General features: G+C 40.0%; 1 protein-coding gene across 1 annotated transcript; it reads right to left on the bottom strand.

Annotated features, from left to right (window-relative positions):
* Positions 1–58: 58 nt before the first annotated feature.
* LOC101848223 (AP-2 complex subunit mu) lies at positions 59–18,087 on the bottom strand. The gene is made up of 11 exons (XM_005104371.3): positions 17,991–18,087; positions 11,443–11,560; positions 9,786–10,051; positions 9,046–9,128; positions 8,567–8,702; positions 7,289–7,433; positions 6,481–6,606; positions 5,756–5,891; positions 5,306–5,403; positions 3,878–3,992; positions 59–3,084 (listed from the first exon to the last, which is right to left on the bottom strand). The coding sequence occupies exons 2-11, from the start codon at positions 11,514–11,516 to the stop codon at positions 2,950–2,952; spliced, it is 1,314 nt and encodes a 437-aa protein (XP_005104428.1). The 5' UTR covers positions 11,517–11,560; positions 17,991–18,087; the 3' UTR covers positions 59–2,949.
* Between the last annotated feature and the right edge of the window lie 1,993 nt (positions 18,088–20,080).

The raw sequence follows: 20,080 nt of genomic DNA, 5'->3' as shown, positions 1-20,080 counted from the left end.
CCCACCCCCCCAAGCAGCCCAACAAAACAAACCTAAAAAAAACACGAGAGAGAGCGAGAGGAGAGAAATTCCCTTTGGTACGGAAGTTTATTGACTACACAGTTACATTAAGCTCTAGTGGTAATGAGTCATGCAACGACTGTGACACATAGAATCCCTGATCAGATACGTCAGACACACAAACACAAACAGAACAAGAGGGAGAGAGAGAGAGAGAGAGAGAGAGACAGAGAGACTTTTACTTTTAGAGAAAGCCAGTCTCTTCTCCCCCTGTCCCAGTACATTGTCTAAACAATGCTGGAGTTTTGCCAACACTTTCCAAGTGTTTTTTGAAACAACACTGGACATACCCCGAGAGGAAACCAGCTGTGCAGTGCTGGGTAGTAACCTAAACAAGTCTACTTCTGCGAGAGACTGAGGACAAACAATCCTCTAACAGGCTGATCACCAAATGTTTTTAAAGCAAATCTTGATTCGCCTCAATTCAATGCAACATATGTGACACTCAAAGAATGCTTCTGAGGCTATGCAAACAAAAGAATCTAGACACTGTCACTTGACCGATGTTGATTGAAAACCTACAAGTCGAAGATTATGTATGAGCTGCAATCGAGTCACCCAAAGGAGCTCATGAAAAGCACGATCAGAATTTTTCACATTCATTTCCATCTAAACATAGGCCACAATGAGGCCATCATTAAAAACGCACACGTCTGAGTGTCACCTAAAGTTGCAACTTTCACAAGTTGGAGAAAAGAGAGCAAAAGCAACAGCAGCAGCTAAAATGTCACAGACGAGCAAGATGATTTTAAAAAAAAAAGAAAAAAAAAAGAAAAGAGTCAAAACATAAGTTGTTGAAGTCTGCGCAGCCTTAAGCGGAGAGCCTGATGACGTGTGGGCTGTGGACAGCACGACCAACCACACATTTTGACTAAGAGACCTACACAGAAAAAAAGAAACACAGTGGCTACACACTGGTCAGGTACTTCTCCCAAGTGGAATGCATGGCTCCGTGGAGGAGAGGCTAAAACAAGTGAATAACAACAATGCGAGCATCATGATCATTGTAACTCTCTCTGCTCATTCATGGTAAAAAAAAGGATGCAAACCACTGTGTGTTCGCATACTCTTGTGCCAATGTGGATGATTAAAGTAGCTGTCGTAGAACTGAAGATAAACATACATGACAAACACAAACAGTGCAGAATAAGATAGCATGGGCATACAAGGCTTGATTAAATTGACATAATTCGGTTAAGAACATAATTAAATATTGTTCAAAATGGTACACATGCCACTGCAAAGGAATCCTCTTACAATAAACCTGCACATGGCAGACATTTAAGATCCATTTTAAGCATTTCGCCAAGTATGGAGCAAATGCAATTTGACACCGGTGGCTGTATTAAAGACAGATTTCATGTCTTGCATGTTTATCACAAGCAGACTCCATTGTGTGACTGGCATGGAGATCACGGCACCAACAAATGATGATGATGAGAGCTTCATAACACAGAATACTTCAAAGAAAAGTCGGAACCATCACTTATTGTTTCACACACTCGTTCTCATAGGGTGTTGAACATCTACACAATAAGTTCTATAAATTTCTACCCTACAGACACTTTCTCAAGGTCAATGCCATCCACTGAAGAACCACTACAAAAACAAATGTATTTTATATCTAAATAAAGAAACAACCATATTGCAGTAGACACATTGAACATGATCAGAACACAGGGGTATAGAATTATAGACTACACACAGGGCACAGAGAGGGCATAACTAGGTATGGGACTAGGAGCAGTTTGTGTAAGAGGGTGAAAGGGGAGCGAAGAATGGGGGAGACAAGAAAAGGTGTGGAAAGAGAAAGCGGGCAATGAAAAGTGAAGCAAAAGAGCTATGCTAACACAAATCACAGCTTTGAATATGAAATTATTACATGGCTGACACAAGTATGATAAACACATCATCGGATTTGAATGAGAAGGAACATAATCCGTGACAACACTCACAACACACGAATCTTACAGACTGGGGGGCTGGGGACACATTCCGTCTCCAACAGAACCACAGTCACAAAAAACACATTACATTTCTCTCTCTCTCTCTCTCTTTTTCCTCGTCTTCTCTCTCTCCATCATTCAAATACACATAAATGCGTAATTGTAAAAGAAATGGTACTGACAGCTAGCATATTGGGATCTAAGGGGCTAATGAATTCATTTTGTAGTGGACTTCGTCTTATTTAAGCAGAATGAGCAGTACTGACATCAAACACAGGATCGAACTCTATGACCCATGAATAATTGTTTTCAAAATGGATACATCCCTTTGTCAAAGTCAAACAAAAAAAACAAACACTTTCTCAACACACACAAACACTACACAATCCAGCTCTACTGCAGTAAGTATTACATAGTTGTACCTAAAATCACCACCATCCACGACGACTCATTTCTGACCCAGTGACCCCTACATCTCAAATAAATGTAAACTCATAATAAGAAATATTACTTTTCCCATCTTGCCAGAACCACACAAAATATAAGCGCTACCCTGGCAGTAGACAAAAATGGCATAACCATCAACCAGCGAGCAATGTCTCTATGGGACAACCCTGTCTCTAAATCTAAGTTTAAAAGTCTCAAGAGTCCCAAAGTGGCAAATGGGAGAAAGTCAGCCCAATATCTCTTAACAGAAAAAGACGACAACACATGCGTACATCCATCTCTTTCGCGCTTCCAGAATCATACTGAGTACTTCATCGAATCCCAAGTCACATTCATTTCGAGCACAGCCACAGAAAGGACCGGTCAGTCCAGGGTGTAGTAGACCAGCAGTGTCTGTACGTCAGAGCTGTGTGTACGTCACCCTGTCCCTCGCCTGTGTGTATGTTCTTCCCGCTGCAGCTCGCAGTCCATCATGGAGCGAGGTGCGACGTTGGGTCTAGCACCGCGTCTCATACAGGCCGCTGCGTCCGATGTAGCGCACCCACTTGATCACATCATGGTCGCTGTAGTTCATCTTGGACTCAAACACTTTCAGGTAGCGAACTTTGAACCCACTGGGAGCAAATGGCACCTGGATTGAGGCACAAACAAAACAAAGTACATCACTATTAACCTACCAATCTACTTAAGAAATTATGACTTGGAGGACAGCAATATGACCTACTAACTAACAGAGAAGATGCCATAACACAATTTATGGTAGATAAGACAAAAACAAGACGACAGTTTGTTTTGTAAAGAAGTAAAGAGTGAAGCACGTTGATACAATAATGGTAAGATCGCGCTTGGAAAAAGTAAGACACAGAGATGTGCCTACCAATGGCAACCTCCAACCATCCGCAAGACAAGACTCGAAAAGTTAAAATATGAAAATGAAACAAGTAGAGAGATGATACACTTGGTGATCCCACTGACATGATAGTTGTGAGCACAGGCTAACACTGTTGTCACACATGTAAGTGAGTGTTCACTGGAGTGTGTCCCTGAGCAAGACATAATAAACCTAGTCAAAATACAGGACGCTGTACAAGGATGACCAGCAATGGTGTCTGTGTCAGAGTGTTAGTGATATGTGATATTGCATTTGTTATTCACTTGACAAAGACATTTCTTTCTTTTCAAGATGATAGGAAACCTTTGATATAACGATACAAGCTTTTAGAAATAGATACAAATTTCTTTTACTTGAGAAAGAATTTTTATAACATCCTCCAAAAACAGTAAATATATGAACAAATTTATTTTTAAAAATTTCTAATTACAAAAAAGTTCTCTGGATAAATTATGGCATAGTCTTGCTATCCAAAATGAACACAAGCATAACAGAAACAAAGACGGACAAATGTTTTTTTGTTTTTTTTTACCTCAAAGTTCATGGAGATGGGTGGTCGGGTCCACTTCTTGCTCTTATCACTGGTGTTGAGCAACTCAATCTCCGCACTCAGCTGGCACTCCTTCATGCCCCCCATACGCTTGATCCTGATCATTAGCAAAGGAAAACATTAGCAAATACAACTTTGTAAGAAATACTGGGCATGCTAGAAGTTCTTGTACATTGGGAATTTACACTGATAATAGAAATATAGATTGTAAAGGGCATACAACTAGCTGTTGAGCAGGAATTTGAGCAGTACAAATGTCATCTTATTATATAGTATATTATTAAATGAATAAACCAATTAATTCTAAATGAGCCCCAAAAGAGACATTAACTTTTTCAGTGCAATGCACAGATATTCAATGATTCATAGAATTTCCTTACATCTTATGACCATCTGGAGATAAATAATGGCACAGAAAGAATTCATTTACCATACCAAATCTGTTGAACATCTGGTTATGGTCTACTTGAGGTCTCCCTTCTTAAAAATAAGTTATAACCCCCAATGTTTGTCTTAGGTCAAGAAAGTTTTGAATGAAGCTCTCAATTAGATCTTTACCAGTGCTGATAATTTTGTATTAGTAGCCACCTGCATAGCAGGCAGTATAAAGGAAAGCTGAGCTGGTTTCATATTCAAAACTCATAATAAAAAAATACTCTTCATTCAAGCATGAAAATAACAGCAAGGCATGGGGAGACCAATCATGGGTACAGTTAAGAAATGAGCCCCCAAAATAGGCGAGTCACCACTTTCAGAGTCCCATGGCTCGGATGCAACAACAAAGTCACATGCCTGCCTTATCATAACGCACATAGCAAAGACAGAAGAAGCCGAGGCGGACATGACTCATGTATCAAGACGATATGGCTAGCAGTTGACAAAGTCATTTTTAAAAGAAAGATGTGCTTAACTGTTTTTAGTTAAGCGTTTTACGGTTCTTGCAACACAATCAGGTCATACAAGTGCCGAAGATTAGAGGTGTGGCAATAGAATATCAAAAAAAAAAAAAAGGAGAGTTCAGGACAAAAGACGTTTGATAGGAAAGAAGGAACACACCACACCAGAGCACCTGCCAACCATCTGAAAAACATGTTTATGGTAAATACAAAAACATACCTATCTTGAACTTAACATCGTCACAGTGTCTCACACAAACCAGCCAAGTCATAAAAGTCCAATTTTTCATGAGGAGCAAAATACTGCCTAAATAAAGTAAAGCTAAATACTTAGAATTCAGTTTTTGTACATCTGTAAAGGAAATCAAGAGTTTGCTACAGCCAAATTTAATATTATTATGCCATATTGAGATTCTAATAAAGAAAACAAAGGAAAAAAAAAAAAAGAAATAGGGAAATCTCAGACTTAGATGGTTTGCGCCTGTCACTGTCACCATCTTTATGGTACACTTACTTCCACACAATTGCGTTCTCACTGGCCTTGTACTTGGCCTTGCCCTTCATGCATATGACTTGTACACCGCTCGTATTGAGGGGAGTGGGGATTCGAACCTGAGAACAAACAAGCAAGGAACAATGGCTCAGCATAGTACTGATATTGCGGGAACAGTTATGTAATTTAATAACCAAGAAATTCAGAAAAATTCTAATTGAAGTTCAAACTATTGTATTAGCCACCACTCTCGCTGGACCTTTTTCTTAGAGTAATCTAAGTTCAAAGAAAGTTGTCTTGGAAAGGTCTACTCTGTGTATCTCTTTGTATTATTTGTGCATCCTAAAATCTGGTATACCAAATGTCACTGGGGCCTACATCAGAATAACCACAGAAACTTCACTTTATTAACACAAAAAGCATATGTTCAGAAGTGAACAGTCCTATAAACATTCTCCTAGGTGTTCTCACCTCAACTTTTTGAGCCAGCAGTGACGGTTTGAAATTGGACTTCACAACAACCTTGACCTCCATCTTCTGTCGTCCGACCTCTCTCACAAGCGGGATCACACGGAATGGCAAGCTGATGTCTTTAGTAGTGCGGTACCTGGAGTGTGGAGTTCACAGCTAGAGATTGCTTTAAGCTCACACAGTACAATATACATTGCCTTAATATAAAGCTCTATAACTAGTGGTTCTTGACCTGGGTTTATTCAGCCAGTCCCACGAGTTCAGAGGAGGTCAAGATACTCAAACTGTGTGCTTGTTTCTTTCATCTCATTCAAAGGGTTCAGTGACCGCATGTATAAAACTTGCAGGGTTCAGTACCTCTATTTAGATTAAAAACTACTGCTTTATATAAGTATATGATTCCATATACTGGAATAACAACATAATTTTGAAACAAATTCTAACAAAATAGAACAAAAGAAGAGTTCCAAAGACAATAAAATATTTTCCAAAAAGCCCAGAAGTTCATTATATGCCCCTAATTCTTATTAATCAACCCTCCACAAATCTCATGATTATACCTCTGCTGGAACTGTACACAATGTGTGTGTGTTTATACATTATTGTTATCCCCTATAAGGACACACACAACTGAACACTGTCTGGACTGATTTGCTTCCATACAGAAGAGGAAAGTAATTAATTTACAGGTATAAAAGTAATAATGAGTTTAGAGGTGCACCCACCTCATGAGCTCAAACTCGCCATCTGGAGGGATGAAGCTGATGCTGTGCTCCGTCTCAAACTTGCTTAGCTTGACACACTGGTGGAACTGGCAGTCGTCGATGGCGATGGCTGTCTTACCTGCAGTGCTGCACACAAATGGAGAGTACATTCAAGAAAAATCTCATTTAAAATCATACTTTGAAAAATCATAAGTCTATATGTCTTGACTCTTCGTGGGCAAGACCCAAAACAGTTTTATCTTTCTTTAAATCATTTGACCATGTGTTGATAAACATGGGATAAAAAGTCACTCATATCATAAGAGGTATAAAAAATTAGACTTTTCAAATAGGAACTCTGTCTAAAATCATGCTTTTGTTAAAAATTTGAATATGCTGGTGATTCTCCCCAACCCACCTGCAGAATCTATATGGTTTTGTTCTCAGTTTTAAAAAAGATCACTGCTTTTCTTACATTAGTGATTTAGCATCAAACTTGTCTTCCTCATAGACAAGATACAGCTCTGCTGAAGGTTTCACCCCAAAATGCCCTTCCTCCCATTCCCCTATTCTCACTTGGGTACAAATCAGAGTGAAAAGAGGCACAATCATTTACGCTGGCTTTTCCAAACATACAAACTTGGGCCCAGCTCGATCAGGAATCAGACCCATCACCTCCAGATTCATGGACAAGGTACAGATCAACTGCTCTGTTTTAAGTCACTTTTTAAAATGGCATACGGCGGAGTCTTACACTAAGCATTCAAGACACATCTGCCGCTTATCCTGCCTGCAGCACAGAAGACTAAAAAAAGCACAGGCAGCTTACCCTCCCCGTGAGCTGTCGTCCAGGCTACTCTTGCCCTTGCTCTCCACCAGCACCTTGTCGTTGATGCCAAACTTGCACTCCGGCATGCCACTCAGGTAGCTCTTCATCACAATACGTCCAGCCACGTGGGCACTTAGGACTTGGCCTAGGGGGGGAAAAGCACAAACACAGCTGAACATTTGTCGTTGAGTGTTGATATCTATATAATTTGATTGTTGTTGTCGTTATCAATATCTATATAATTTGATTGCTGTTGAGCTTTCAACTTTTAGTTGTGTCTGTTCGTTTGATTAAATAGAAGCATGCAGACACAATAATGGTAATTTATTGCAGGTGAAAAAATAAGACATACACAAAAACAAAAGACAAACAATTTCTGAGAGATGTCATGTTGTAAGATAATTATGTAGTGGATGTCTACTTTAGCAGTCTCTCCTCTCAAATTTAAGAACTGAAGACAAATAGTGCAAGCATGGATGGGTGAAGGACGCTGCCCAGTTGTTCCTCTATCTCAACTCTCCTTCAGATGATTTTCTTTTTGTATGCCATTCACCTTTCACCCTTGCTGTACAAAACGTGTCATAAGCTAAAAGAAACTGAGATAAGTGGTTGAAGGACACTGCTGTGATCACTCATTCTTCTTTCTCCAACATCCTTATGTTGTTCTTTTAGCCTATCATTCACCCTTGCTATCTCATTGCACAGAATTTTATAAGTTAAATGAAACTGAGTCACATGTGGGCGGTTGAAGGTAGCTGCTATGACCAGCTGTTTCTCTTTCTCAACTATCTCTTTGTTTATCTTTAGTCTATCTCTGGGTGTGAAATTCTACAAAACATAACTGAGGAAAGTGGTAGCAAGATGCCCCTGTGACGAGCAGTCTCTCTCTCTCAAGGGTGCAACCATCCCTTTGTTGGTTTTTCTTTTGGCCTGTCGCTCATCCTTTCTGTCTAAAGTAAAGTAAAGTTGTTCCTGCATCCGATCCGGACTTTGGGGATTGCTTTGTTAGTTAGACAACTTCCTGGGCCTTTGGCATATTGTGGTAGGGTGGCCAGTTCCTTTCCACGCCGCCTTTACTTCCCCAACTCAAAGTCAGGTACCCATTACAGCTGGGTGGGCAGGAGGGGCGAAAAAAATGCGTGCCCGAACCGAGGCTCAAACCCAGACTTTCCGCTTCGCAGACGAGCACACTCACCACTCCGCCACCGCACCCTTTCTCTCTACTTCCATAACATATCAAAAGTTAATCGACAATTAAGTCCAAAGCTGAGCGTTCACCTTGAGGGGACATGAGCAGGTTCACAGACTCCAGGACATCCAGGAACAGCTCATTCCTCCTGTACTTGATGCCCTCTCGCCTCCAGCCGATCTGACCAGTCACCTGAGAGGTGATTTGTGCTGTTTCTTCTTTGGTCTGAAAAGAAAATCACCAACCGCAATACAGTTTAAAAAAATTCCAGGACAGAGGTTTGATAATTTAGACTACCATGTTAGCCTAAAAAGAACCCGGGACCAACAATAATAGAATAATAATAGTTTAATAATGATAACAACAACAACAACAATAATAATGATAACTTTAACAATAATGATGATGATAATAAGAAATAATAAAAATAATAAAAATACATTGTATTAAAATATTGACTCTCTCAAGTCTATCTACATTATATCCGCACAGGCGTTCTATACGGGATGATAAATGATTAACTCTTTCCATCTGCACACAGGTAAATTCTATGTCACTGTAGACATACCTGGGACTTGACACCTTGTTGGGTGATGAAAGTCTTCAGAATGCCAGTGTCTGTGTTCTGAGGGTATCCAAAGTCCAGAATCTCTGAAAATGACAAACGTTCTGGATGTTAACTAATTTCCCTTGTGAAAGCACAAAACCTTTAGATATTCACCTACAACCAATCCAGTGAAACTTCTCAATTCAGCCCACGGGAAAACGAAAATCTCTCTCTTGCACAAGTTCCGTGACTTTTTACTCTGAAAGGACAAACACATCTCTCTGAAATAAAAAGTCTCTTACCCACTAGGCACTGTTCTTTTTTTTCAGCATGTTTTGTATGAAGTAATAATCTTTTCAACATTTGTTCTTCACATATATATGTGCGGAATGCTTTATGTGAAACCATTCTTACAATTTCAGCCTAGTCTCGTCTTCTAAAGAAAAGATACTGACACCATAACAGCTGCACTGTCACTGTTGAAACATATGACCTACTAGGTACACCTTCAATACAGCAAAAACAGTTTAAAAAATGGAGTGAGGAAGACTGCAACTCTCCAAACAAAATGCATACAACTCATGATGACAATAAAAATCACCCACCCCACCCCCTCCCCCAAAAAAGAGACTGAAGATAAAACAGACAAATTACATTCTATTCTAAAAGCACAACTGTAAGACAACTAAACAACACCTTCGACAATAAAAGCACTGGACACACTTTTAAAGAATCACAGCGGAAATTTTGAAACTACCCACCATCCAAGATTTCATAGATGAGGACAAAATTGTTCTTGATGTTCTCCTCGGAGATCTTGCCAAAGTAGGCAGCCATGACCTCGCACATTTTGTGCAGGAACTCAAAGACCATAGCGGCGTTGACATTCTGCTTGGTGACGGCAGCCACCCAGATGTTGGAGCGTTTGATGTGGAAGAAGCTGGTTCTGGCAATGTTGGTGACAGGCGACCGCACCTGCTGCCGGGCATGGATCACGTTCACACGGAAGGCGTCCACTGCATTACGTCTGGGGTTTATTGAGGGGAAAGAAAAGTTAATCGACATAATGACATTTTGTCTTTCAGTAAAGAAAAGCACATAGACACAATAACAAATATCTAATACGTGCATATATGCAAGACGAAATTAGAAACAAGAAAGAGAAAGAAAAGAACTCCTACCAACACCTACCAATAGCTCCATCTAACCATCCTCTATTGGTCTATTTAGCACTAACAAAAAGAATGACAGGTAGAAAGAAACAACAGAAGGAAAGAATACAAAAAGGAACTGTTTGTGACAGCAGTATCTTTCAACCACCCGTGCAAAAATGCGTAAAATTGTATAGGTTTAATGTCCCTAGCAACACTGTAAGGCTATCTTTATCTAAGAGGCGGGCTCTCCAAATTTAAATTTAACGTCCACTTCCAGTAGGATTGAGCCAAATGAGAAAGTTCTTGTAAAGTGCCTTTCCCCAACACACAACATCAGATCATGTTGAACCCTCAATCTCATGATTTGAGCCCAGTAGTCTAACCACTATGTTCCTGATACCAACATCACTCATGCTTGTGGAGCATTTGTAAAAACATTTATGAACAGCATAAACTTAGAGACTAAGTCTTTCGTGTGTGCCTTAATAAATATGAAAAAAAATCCATGCATATATATATACAATCGTGAGAAAGTATAATTTTCCATTATTATGATCATGAAAAGGAGCTTTCTGCATCTGTTACTATAGAGCATGAGAAACTGCTGCCTGATGAAATCAGCCACTCATTATATTTGCTGCCTATGTCACGCTCCTCACATTTTGTGGCTTTGAACACAGAAAAATCTCCATGCATTACAAAACAAAATATATTCAGACTGACCTCGGGTGACATATTCATGAGTAAAGATGGCACACTTGCACCTACTTGCTACCTTCTACCATCATGAGTATGAGCTGTGAGAGTTTGACTTTACTATCAACTAATTAAGTTTGATCATAAAAATTTAGAAGAAAAGAGTTCAAGAAAACTACCCACATCACAAAGGAACATGTACAAATGAAGTTGCACCAACCCTTTGAAAAAATAAATATAATAAAAAAAGAAACCCATCTATAGGGAAAAATGCAAAAGAAAAAAAATGGAAGCTCAAAAATTCTTGAAAAAAACCTTCTATCGTCAGCTCAAGGAAAAAGAAAGACCTAAAACTGCAGTTACTGACAAGAGCAGAGAGTGCAAATAGAAAGTTTAACTTCTTTTACAACAATTACTTATAATTATAAAAAGTCATAACAAGGGATAAGAACATTCATTACAAAGTTATATATTATATTAAGGAGAGAAAAAGAAAATCAACACAGTCTTATTGTCAACTTAAGAAAAAGAAGTAAACATTTGTACATAGTTAACAAATTATCCATACCCAATGTCATCACGGAAGACCCTGGAGATCAGGACCTCTCCCTTATGATTGTAGATAAAAAGGCCACCAATCATTGTGACAGTTTTACACTTTTCTCCTCCTCAAAATTCAAATTATTCTGAAAAAAAAAAAAAAAAGACATCAAAGTCAAAGGAAATATATACGTACAAACAGCAATGTATTGCTGAGATTTTTGATGACAAAATCTGCCTTTACTAGACAGAACTGCTAGTAGCGCACTTAAAGTAGTGAAACAAATTATACTTAGTTGAAAAAGAAGGCCCACGTGCACTAGATTATAGATTAATCAAAACTTTTTCGGTTAAGTGGGAAGACCTTTCAAGAATCACAAAAGTTTGAAGTAACTAATTAATCTAAATAATGATTAAACGAATTGAATGGTTTCTATTGCATTCTATTACCCACTACCAACCTAGTTATTGCTACTTTCTTTTTCAATCATATTTTTCACACCAATTTTATCTTCCTTTTTCTAGTATCATTGTTTCGTATAGAGGGAAATTAACCAGACATAATTTGAGATGCACAGGTAATAATAATGTCCACTCATGGCATCCATACAGCCCTTACATCCATGCTCCACAATCTACAACATGATTTTGTTTTTATGGTGCTTGAAACTGCATAAGGTCATATGAGCGCGTGGGACACATTTTAAAACATTTTCAGTTGGTACGAAATTTAGAATTTTGCTTGGGTGGCGGCGGCAGCCTATTCTTATCGATTTTGGACCACGAAGGGATCTTTAATGTGTGCAACTTGCACAAGGAACCAAGACCAAGGTAGTGCATATCTATGTGTTATGCAGTGAATGTCTTTTGGGTGTGGTGCTTTGTCCTTCACTTTATCCTGAAAGCCCGACTTAGATCCCTTCATGGCTGGGGCTCCATCAGTACAAATACCACACACATTCTTCCACTCAAGACTCAAGACCCTCGTTTAAAAAAAATGAGGATCTTGTTCATGACATCATCAGCTGTTGTTGTGGTGTCCAGTGGGGTGCAAAATAAAAGTTCTTCTTTTTTCATAACACGTATCTAACAAAAACCTGTAACTGTGAGCACGATGCCACATCAACTGATTCGTGAAGCTGGAACCAGAACATGGGGGAGGCTTTGATCTCCTCTACAACCTGTTCTTAATGTTTGAAGACATGCGTGCAATACACCTCTTGACAGTATCACTCGAAAGGGGAACTTGCTGTAATTTCTTTGCACTAGCCTCACCTAACATCAGCAGTGCCATCTTTATTGTGCCAAGCTTTATTTCCTCAATTGTGGGTGGTTTCTTTTGTTGTTGTTGCTATTTCTCTCTCTCTCTCTCTCTTCTCTCTCTCTCTCTCTCCTCTCTCTCTCTCCCAAATTTTTAAAATCTCCTTTGTCAAATTTCCTGACATAGCCTTTCTTGTGTGTTTATTGTTGTGCCACACAACAACATAGTTGTATAATTTATAGATTTTTTTTTCTCAGCTAGGCCTATGATCTTATTAGAGATGACGAGCCATAGATGCCTACATCTACATGGAATTACAAAGAGACAATAATGGTGAATAAGAGTTTCCGTGCCTAGGTGAACACAAATTAAGCTCAGCCGAGACAGGTTAGGATTAAAATATGAATGACTACCATACCATTACCATGCTTCCTCCTGTGACCCCCTTCTCTGAAGCCAGCACTCATATGGCTCGTCATAAAACGAGGCTTCAAGCTATTCTGCATTGGCCTATGGCGAGGCTAAAATATTGAAAGAACATTATAAAACACTGCAAACCAAACCTATGATTGGCCCACATAAACAGGCAGGGCAAACTGGTGTTGCCTTGTTGTTTCTCTGGCCTTGTTTAGAAGTTCAGGTGTTTATCCTTTTTAAAAATTTCAACCAATTGAAGAGGGAACCGTATTTTGACAATTGCCAGGGAAATAAAAAGATCAAAGATTTAGTTTTCACAAAACGTCAATGATCTCGCGACCCCCCAAGAACGGTCTTGCGACCCCCGGGGGGGTCGCGATCCACAGGTTGAGAACCCCTGTTGTAGATGTAGCAGGCACAGCCTTCTGCATTGTTGTGTGATAGGTGTGCTGCAAGTCTCAGACCCATCTCTTGTCTCTTGCAGCAGACCGCGCGTTCTGTAGTTTTGCTGCTGGGTAGGTTGGCAGTTACAACACGGTAAAATTGAGTAGACACAAGACACTCACACTTGGGAGTAAGACTAGAAGTAGAAGAGTAGTCTAGAATCTACTCAGACTCAGGCTACTCAAGCCAATAAAATAACACAGTTGCTACATTCACGGTGCCCTGAATGTAATTTGCAGGCGCTGTTGAGGCTACATTCACGGCACTAAAGCTTCATTTAGGGGGAGTGTCCACTGCCAGTATAAGTCAGCTGGTTTCAGTCAGTGACGACAATAAGGTATTTAATATTTTGGCCTGCTTCAAGTGTTCCATTCCATGAGATGAAGGAAAACGAAGCGCTCTTACAGAATTAAAGTCGGGATATGGGATATATAAAATTGGATACGGTACATGGGAAACAAGAGGTGAGAGATGCAAAACAGAAGGTGGGATTCAAAAGATGGGCGGACTAGTAATAAAATGTGTACAATAATGACTGTATGCACCAGGTCAGCCTGGGAACCTACGCAGAGAGAAAATGACGGATTAATTATTCTTATTATAATCTTTCTCCCTCCCCCCCCCCCGCGCCCTTCTCTCTCCCTCTGTTTTTCTCTCACCCCCCTCACCTTCTCTCTCTCTCGCTCTCACACACACACATTTCCCGCAGACAAAATTGTACGCTTTCAACTCGAGAGCGTTGGAACGTTTGTTTACACTCGAATATTATAATCACGGGCCGTCACACGCTAACACAAGGTCGCGCCCAAGTCGCCCGGACGCGAGATAAGGCAATGGACGCGACATATAGGGCAATTGAAACATCTTGGTCGGCGTATACATTTTTGTCCTACATATATATTCTAATGCGTTGTTGCGTAATGGAGAGTTCATCATTTTCCCTTACACTGGCAAGCTCTGAGCCAGAGCTCAGTGTTAGGGAAAATGACGAATAGTTGATCTGTCAAGTATCACTGCTTCGCTTTCCTTCATTTCATGGGATGGAACGCTTGAAGCAGGCCAATATAATAAATATGTAACGTCACTGACTAAAACCGGCTTACTTAAACTCAACAAATCAAAACCGATAGTGGACGCTCCGTCTAAACGAAGTTTGAGTGCCATGAACATAGCCTCAACAGCGCCTGCACACTGCATTCAGGGCGCCGTGAACTTAGCCTGCCAATTACAGTGGAAACCTGATATAACAGGGATGGTGGGAGTAGAGAAAAGGTCCTGTTATATCCTATCCCTGTTAAATCAGAAATGTAAGGAAAGTAAGCATTTGTTGACTAATCCAGCTGTACTTATTTTCATGGGTAGTTTCCCTTGCCACAAGTACCCACAAACAGGGGTTTTGGCACCAACTTTCTCCTTGCCTCCTTAAACCACATCGAAGAGCTTGGTCCACAGCATCTGCATTGGGTAGTCTCATCTTCTTTCGAGTCATAGAAAACTTTCCATTGGAGTATGCTGCCACTATCTTCTCTCTATCCTTAATAATGGTGTGAATCCACCCTTGTGGAATGTCGAACTGACAATAAATCTCTGCCAGTGGAGCTTGCTTTTTGTCAACAGCCTGGATTATTTCGTACTTTTTTTCTCAATTGAAAGGCATTTTCTCTTGCGATTGACATCGTTGGTGACACATTACACAAATGTGTTGCTAGGTTTCGGGCTGGATCGAGGTCTGCAGCACACTGCAGCCCTCTCTCGCTTCACACGCTGCGTGTGCTTGCTGTGGCATGGCTTGCGTGGGCTTGCTCCATCGCTGCGTTACTCTCTCTCTCTCACTTTTTACACATTAACGAGCCTTTGTCCCTGCTATAAGCGGTTGGGCTCTGATGTCCCGATGAGGCCCTGTTATTGCCGATAACTTTTAATAGAGACAAAGAGTAGGAAAAAATGGGGATTTAAAAAATCCCTGTTATTACCGGATCCCTGTTATTACCAGGCCTGTTATATAGGCCTATGGTTTCCACTGTACTACGTTCAGGGCACCTTGAACATAGCCTGCCGACTACGTTCACGTAGCCATTGCGATAAAATAAAGCCAGGTTAGATCTACGGCGATTGTGTAAATTTCCGCGTTAAATTCCGATACTAGTTTTAATCGGCCTATAAAAGCCCTAGAACTTACCATTAAACAGAGTAATCCAATCCAAAAATGAAATCCAATGAAAGTGGCTATTCTCACCCGCCCGGAAGTTCTCGCAAGATCTACTCCTCCACTCTTCTCTCTCTCTCTGTCTCTTTCTGAATACTGTCTATCGGTGTGGACGATCAAATTGACCAAAACAAAGTTAAAAAATGATGTTAAAACACAAAAGTAAATTAATTTGCTTGTCTACAAAGATGCTACGGCTATTTAACTTTTCGAATCGAGCCGAACTACGCGGGTCGCCATTTTGTTTTGTTCTCTCTCTCACTCTCTCTCTCTCCCCTGCCCACAGACAAAATTGTACGCTTTTAGTAGGCTACAAGTACAGTTGTAATGGAACGTTTGTTCACAGCACAGAATTCTACAATTTCTCTTATCACAGTGTAGAATTCTGTGGTTTAGGGTGAACGCAAAATTTGTTGACACGCGCACCGGGTGAGAATAGCCACAAGACCCGCCTGCACTATTCTCACCCCGGGTGAGAATAGAGGTGGCCAAATCCAATACAGAATATTGCCAAAAATGTTTTCCTTAAATTGTTGCTTCCACATAAATTCTTGTAAATATGAATAAAAGAGTTTGTCAGATGTCCCGTGTATTGAACGGTAGGGACTAGTCGACTTGTGATGTCCCGGCCCAGGGGGCGGCCATTTTGGCAAAATCAGTCAGGGAATCTCCAGATTGGGCGGTGTTTCGTCGGTTTTGGCCCCGAGAGTAGGCTTGGGGGGTTTCATGCCCCCCTAATGAAATAAAAATATAGTCATAGAGGGGGGTTCAGGGGGGCATACCCCCCTGAATTTTATCATAAAATGATGTTTTGCAGATAGGTTTGATATCTCTCGCTCGTCGAGCATCAAACATAGATCTAGATCTAGCCTATAATAGATCTAGATCAAGGCTCAAATAAGCGGGGTGGGAACTGCCGAAAATGCGCGCCCAATCTGGAGATCCCCTGACAGATTTAGCCAAAATGGCCGCCCCCTGAGTCGGGACATCACAACTCGACTAGTGCCGAACGGTATTTTGCTTTTGCGTTGGCCCAACACTGGCAACACCCTTTAACTTTAAAGCGGAAATCTACACAATCGCCAGATCTACTACTGATACTGCGATTAAGCTGTGGCTGTTTAACAGTTAGAATAAAGAGGTGTCAGTAAAAACCTTGTTTTGTCTGGGAGATGATATTTCCGCAGTTTTGATTTTGTTAAAAATCAGACAGCGATCAAACAACAAAATCAAAAGGGACAAATTTTGTCGGAAGTGGCTATTTTCATCCGGGGTGAGAATAGAAAAACGATCTACCTCTCACCCCGGGTGAGACTTGCCAGCGTAGGCTATTCTCACCCGGTGCGAAACAAGACCTGCTTTTCCTCATTTTGGAATACTGTCTATCGGTGTGGATTGATAAAAGCCAAGAAAAAATTACGTTATAGCACAAAAGTAAGCTAATTTGATCGTCTTCAAAGATGCTATGGCTATTTCACTGTTCGAATCGAGCCGAACTACGCGGGTTGCCATTTTGTTTTGCCCGGAAGTTCTCGCGAGATCTACTCCTCCCCTCTCTCTCTCTCTCTTTCTGAATACTGTCTATCGGTGTGGACGATCAAATTGACCAAAACAAAGTTTAAAAATGATGTTAAAACACAAAAGTAAATTAATTTGGTTGTCTACAAAGATGCTACGGCTATTTAACTTTTCGAATCGAGCAGAACTACGCAGGTCGCCATTTTGTTTTGACCGGAAGTTTTCACGCTAATCCTCTCTCTGTCTCTTTCTCTCTCTCTCTCTCCACTGCCCACATACAAAATTGTACGCTTTTAGTAGGCTACAGTTGTAATGGAACGTTTGTTCACAGCACAGAATTCTACAATTTTTCTGTTATCACAGTGTAGAATTCTGTGGTTTAGGGTGAACGCAAAATTTGTTGGCCTAGATCTAGGCTATAACAGTGAACGCGCACCGGGTGAGAATAGCCAAAAGACTAGCCTGCACTATTCTCATCCCGGGTGAGAATAGAGGTGGCCAATTTTGTCAACGACTCAGCAGACTCACTCATCAGTCGACTGTACTAAAGTACTCTTGTACTGTAATTTATGTCTTGTGAACCCAAAGCCATTTTCTATACCACCTGACAACTGACTAAATTGACAACGTAGTAAACTATGCGTCCCATAGTCAAAATATTCTAAAGGCCCCTAATGTATACGGTAAAGGCAAAAAAATGTCACAAAATAGCGTAAATTGTAATTCTTACCGGTGGAAAGGGGTGTTACCTTCGCCATATCCCCGATCCCATAAGTCTACAGAGCCAGATTTTCTCCCCAAGATGAAAGTAATACGTTTCCTTGTTCATGAGCAGATATTTTAATGTTCAATGTTGTTGTTGAAAAACAAAGTGAGAGTTTGTATCGTTGAAAAATAATTTCAAATTGTTGTTGCGTGTAGAATAAGTGGATTAACTTATTATGTAAACACGGAATTAAATGTATCCTAAATAGCACTTTTCAAGTTAGAGAACTTGGATTATTGATTGAGTTTGAGGTCAAGTAAATAACTGCTATTTGGTTAACAAAAAAGAGTAGCAAATATTTTGTACCGTTTTTTGGAAATCGGATCACGATGGGCATGGTCCTGAAGTAAAACTTTCAAGTTTGACTCATAATGATAACAGGCCTGGAAGCATAGGACTTACACAGCTCATTTTAATTCAAAACGCCAAATTGGCCAACACTACCGCAATACAAAACTTGTACCGGAACATTGAATGAGAGAAAATTCTTAGCCAAGCCTATTTGGCATTTTCAGTGTTCGATGTGCTTATTTATTGTCCCTTATGTGCGCTTTTCGATTTCGCCAATAATCAACATAACAAATGCAGTTTAGAAACGACAGTTAATAAAAACTAATTTTGAATTACCTTTTTAAGCCAAACGATTTTTTTTGTGCCGAAGACATTTTTTTTTTTTGCTTTACAAAAAAAAGGAATAAATCCAGCTTTTATCCCAGCTGTACCATGGCATACATGCCGATGTAGATCTAGTTGAAATATTGCGCCTAGAGATGACGCATTTGGCAACGTCATTTAATTTCATTCATGGCAAAGGTAAACTTTGGTAAAACTGAGGTTTCAAGAAGGGTTTTCAATTCATTTGAGTTGCCCCCCCCCCCCCCCACTAGTTTTTCCATGTAGGCTACCTAATGTTCTGACTCCCCATAGGACCAGAGTCATGTTTTCAAACCCCTCTTTATAAATAGTAATTATAGTTTCCATTGGGCCAAGATTCAGTACTTCCACTCACGATATTTTTTTTCAAGTTTATAGGCCTAGCCTAGACGCCCAGAGTATAAGAACGTATAGTTATAGGCCCTAATAAATTGAGAACCGCCTTTATAATAGACCTACTAATAGTGAGAATGTTACAGTAGCTTACGGAGAAGGGCACCTTTATCTTTATGTCTTTAAAAAAACAAACAACTACAAGCCCAAAGCATTTAAAACGAGAAGAGTGTGTTTGGTTAAAGTAAAACAAAACACATGTAGATCTAGTATACAGTGTATTATTTTTTATCCGGAGTCTGCAGGAAAGTATCAAAGATTCAAACAGGAAGAAGAAAGTTAGAAAGGCTAAAACGCCATCAATATTGCCACCATCACACACAGCATCAGCAGCAATACAAGTGACGACAAATTACCGGTAAAACACTCTTGTTTGGGTTGGCCTATTTTATGTATTTTTCAGCCTGATCCCAACAACTTATGAATAGGGCTGAATGTAAAAGGCAGACAAGTCATTATATCCTCCTATTGGTATTCCTTGTAGGGAGTTACCTCCCTGGTTCTTTTCGTTTGATGGATCCATAGAGTTATCTCCTCTTAAACTAGAGTCAGAGACACTAAAATATAATTAAATACTCTCCGCTGGAGTCCGTACGAGGTCACGTGACACGGAAACATTTGAGTTTGTTGGCGGTCATATTTCAGTGGGCGAAAACGTTTGTTTACATGTGAGTGGGCGTGTCTCTGCTCTTATGTGTTTTATTTGATTCTAACCTTATGTTTTAACCAGAAGTGATTCTCCTAAAAGTGCAAGCATGTGAAACTGTAGATCTAGCCCCTTTCTGGATTAACGTCTTTTTGGGTTATTTTGAGCTTTGATTAGAAATCACAGTTGAGTATGGATTATCTCTTGTACGCAGATGATACACAGTTGTATAAATCTGTTCCACCACCAGATGTTAAAACCTTGCCTGCCACCATATGGGTATGTGCATTGATGATGTTAAGAACTGGATGATTGATAATAAGCTCCAGCTTAATGAAAATAATACTAAAACTCGTTTATT

This window comes from Aplysia californica, unplaced genomic scaffold, assembly GCF_000002075.1.
Source record: "Aplysia californica isolate F4 #8 unplaced genomic scaffold, AplCal3.0 scaffold00417, whole genome shotgun sequence".
Taxonomy (NCBI): Eukaryota; Metazoa; Mollusca; class Gastropoda; order Aplysiida; family Aplysiidae; genus Aplysia; species Aplysia californica.
This window is presented reverse-complemented; position numbering and strand designations above follow the sequence as displayed.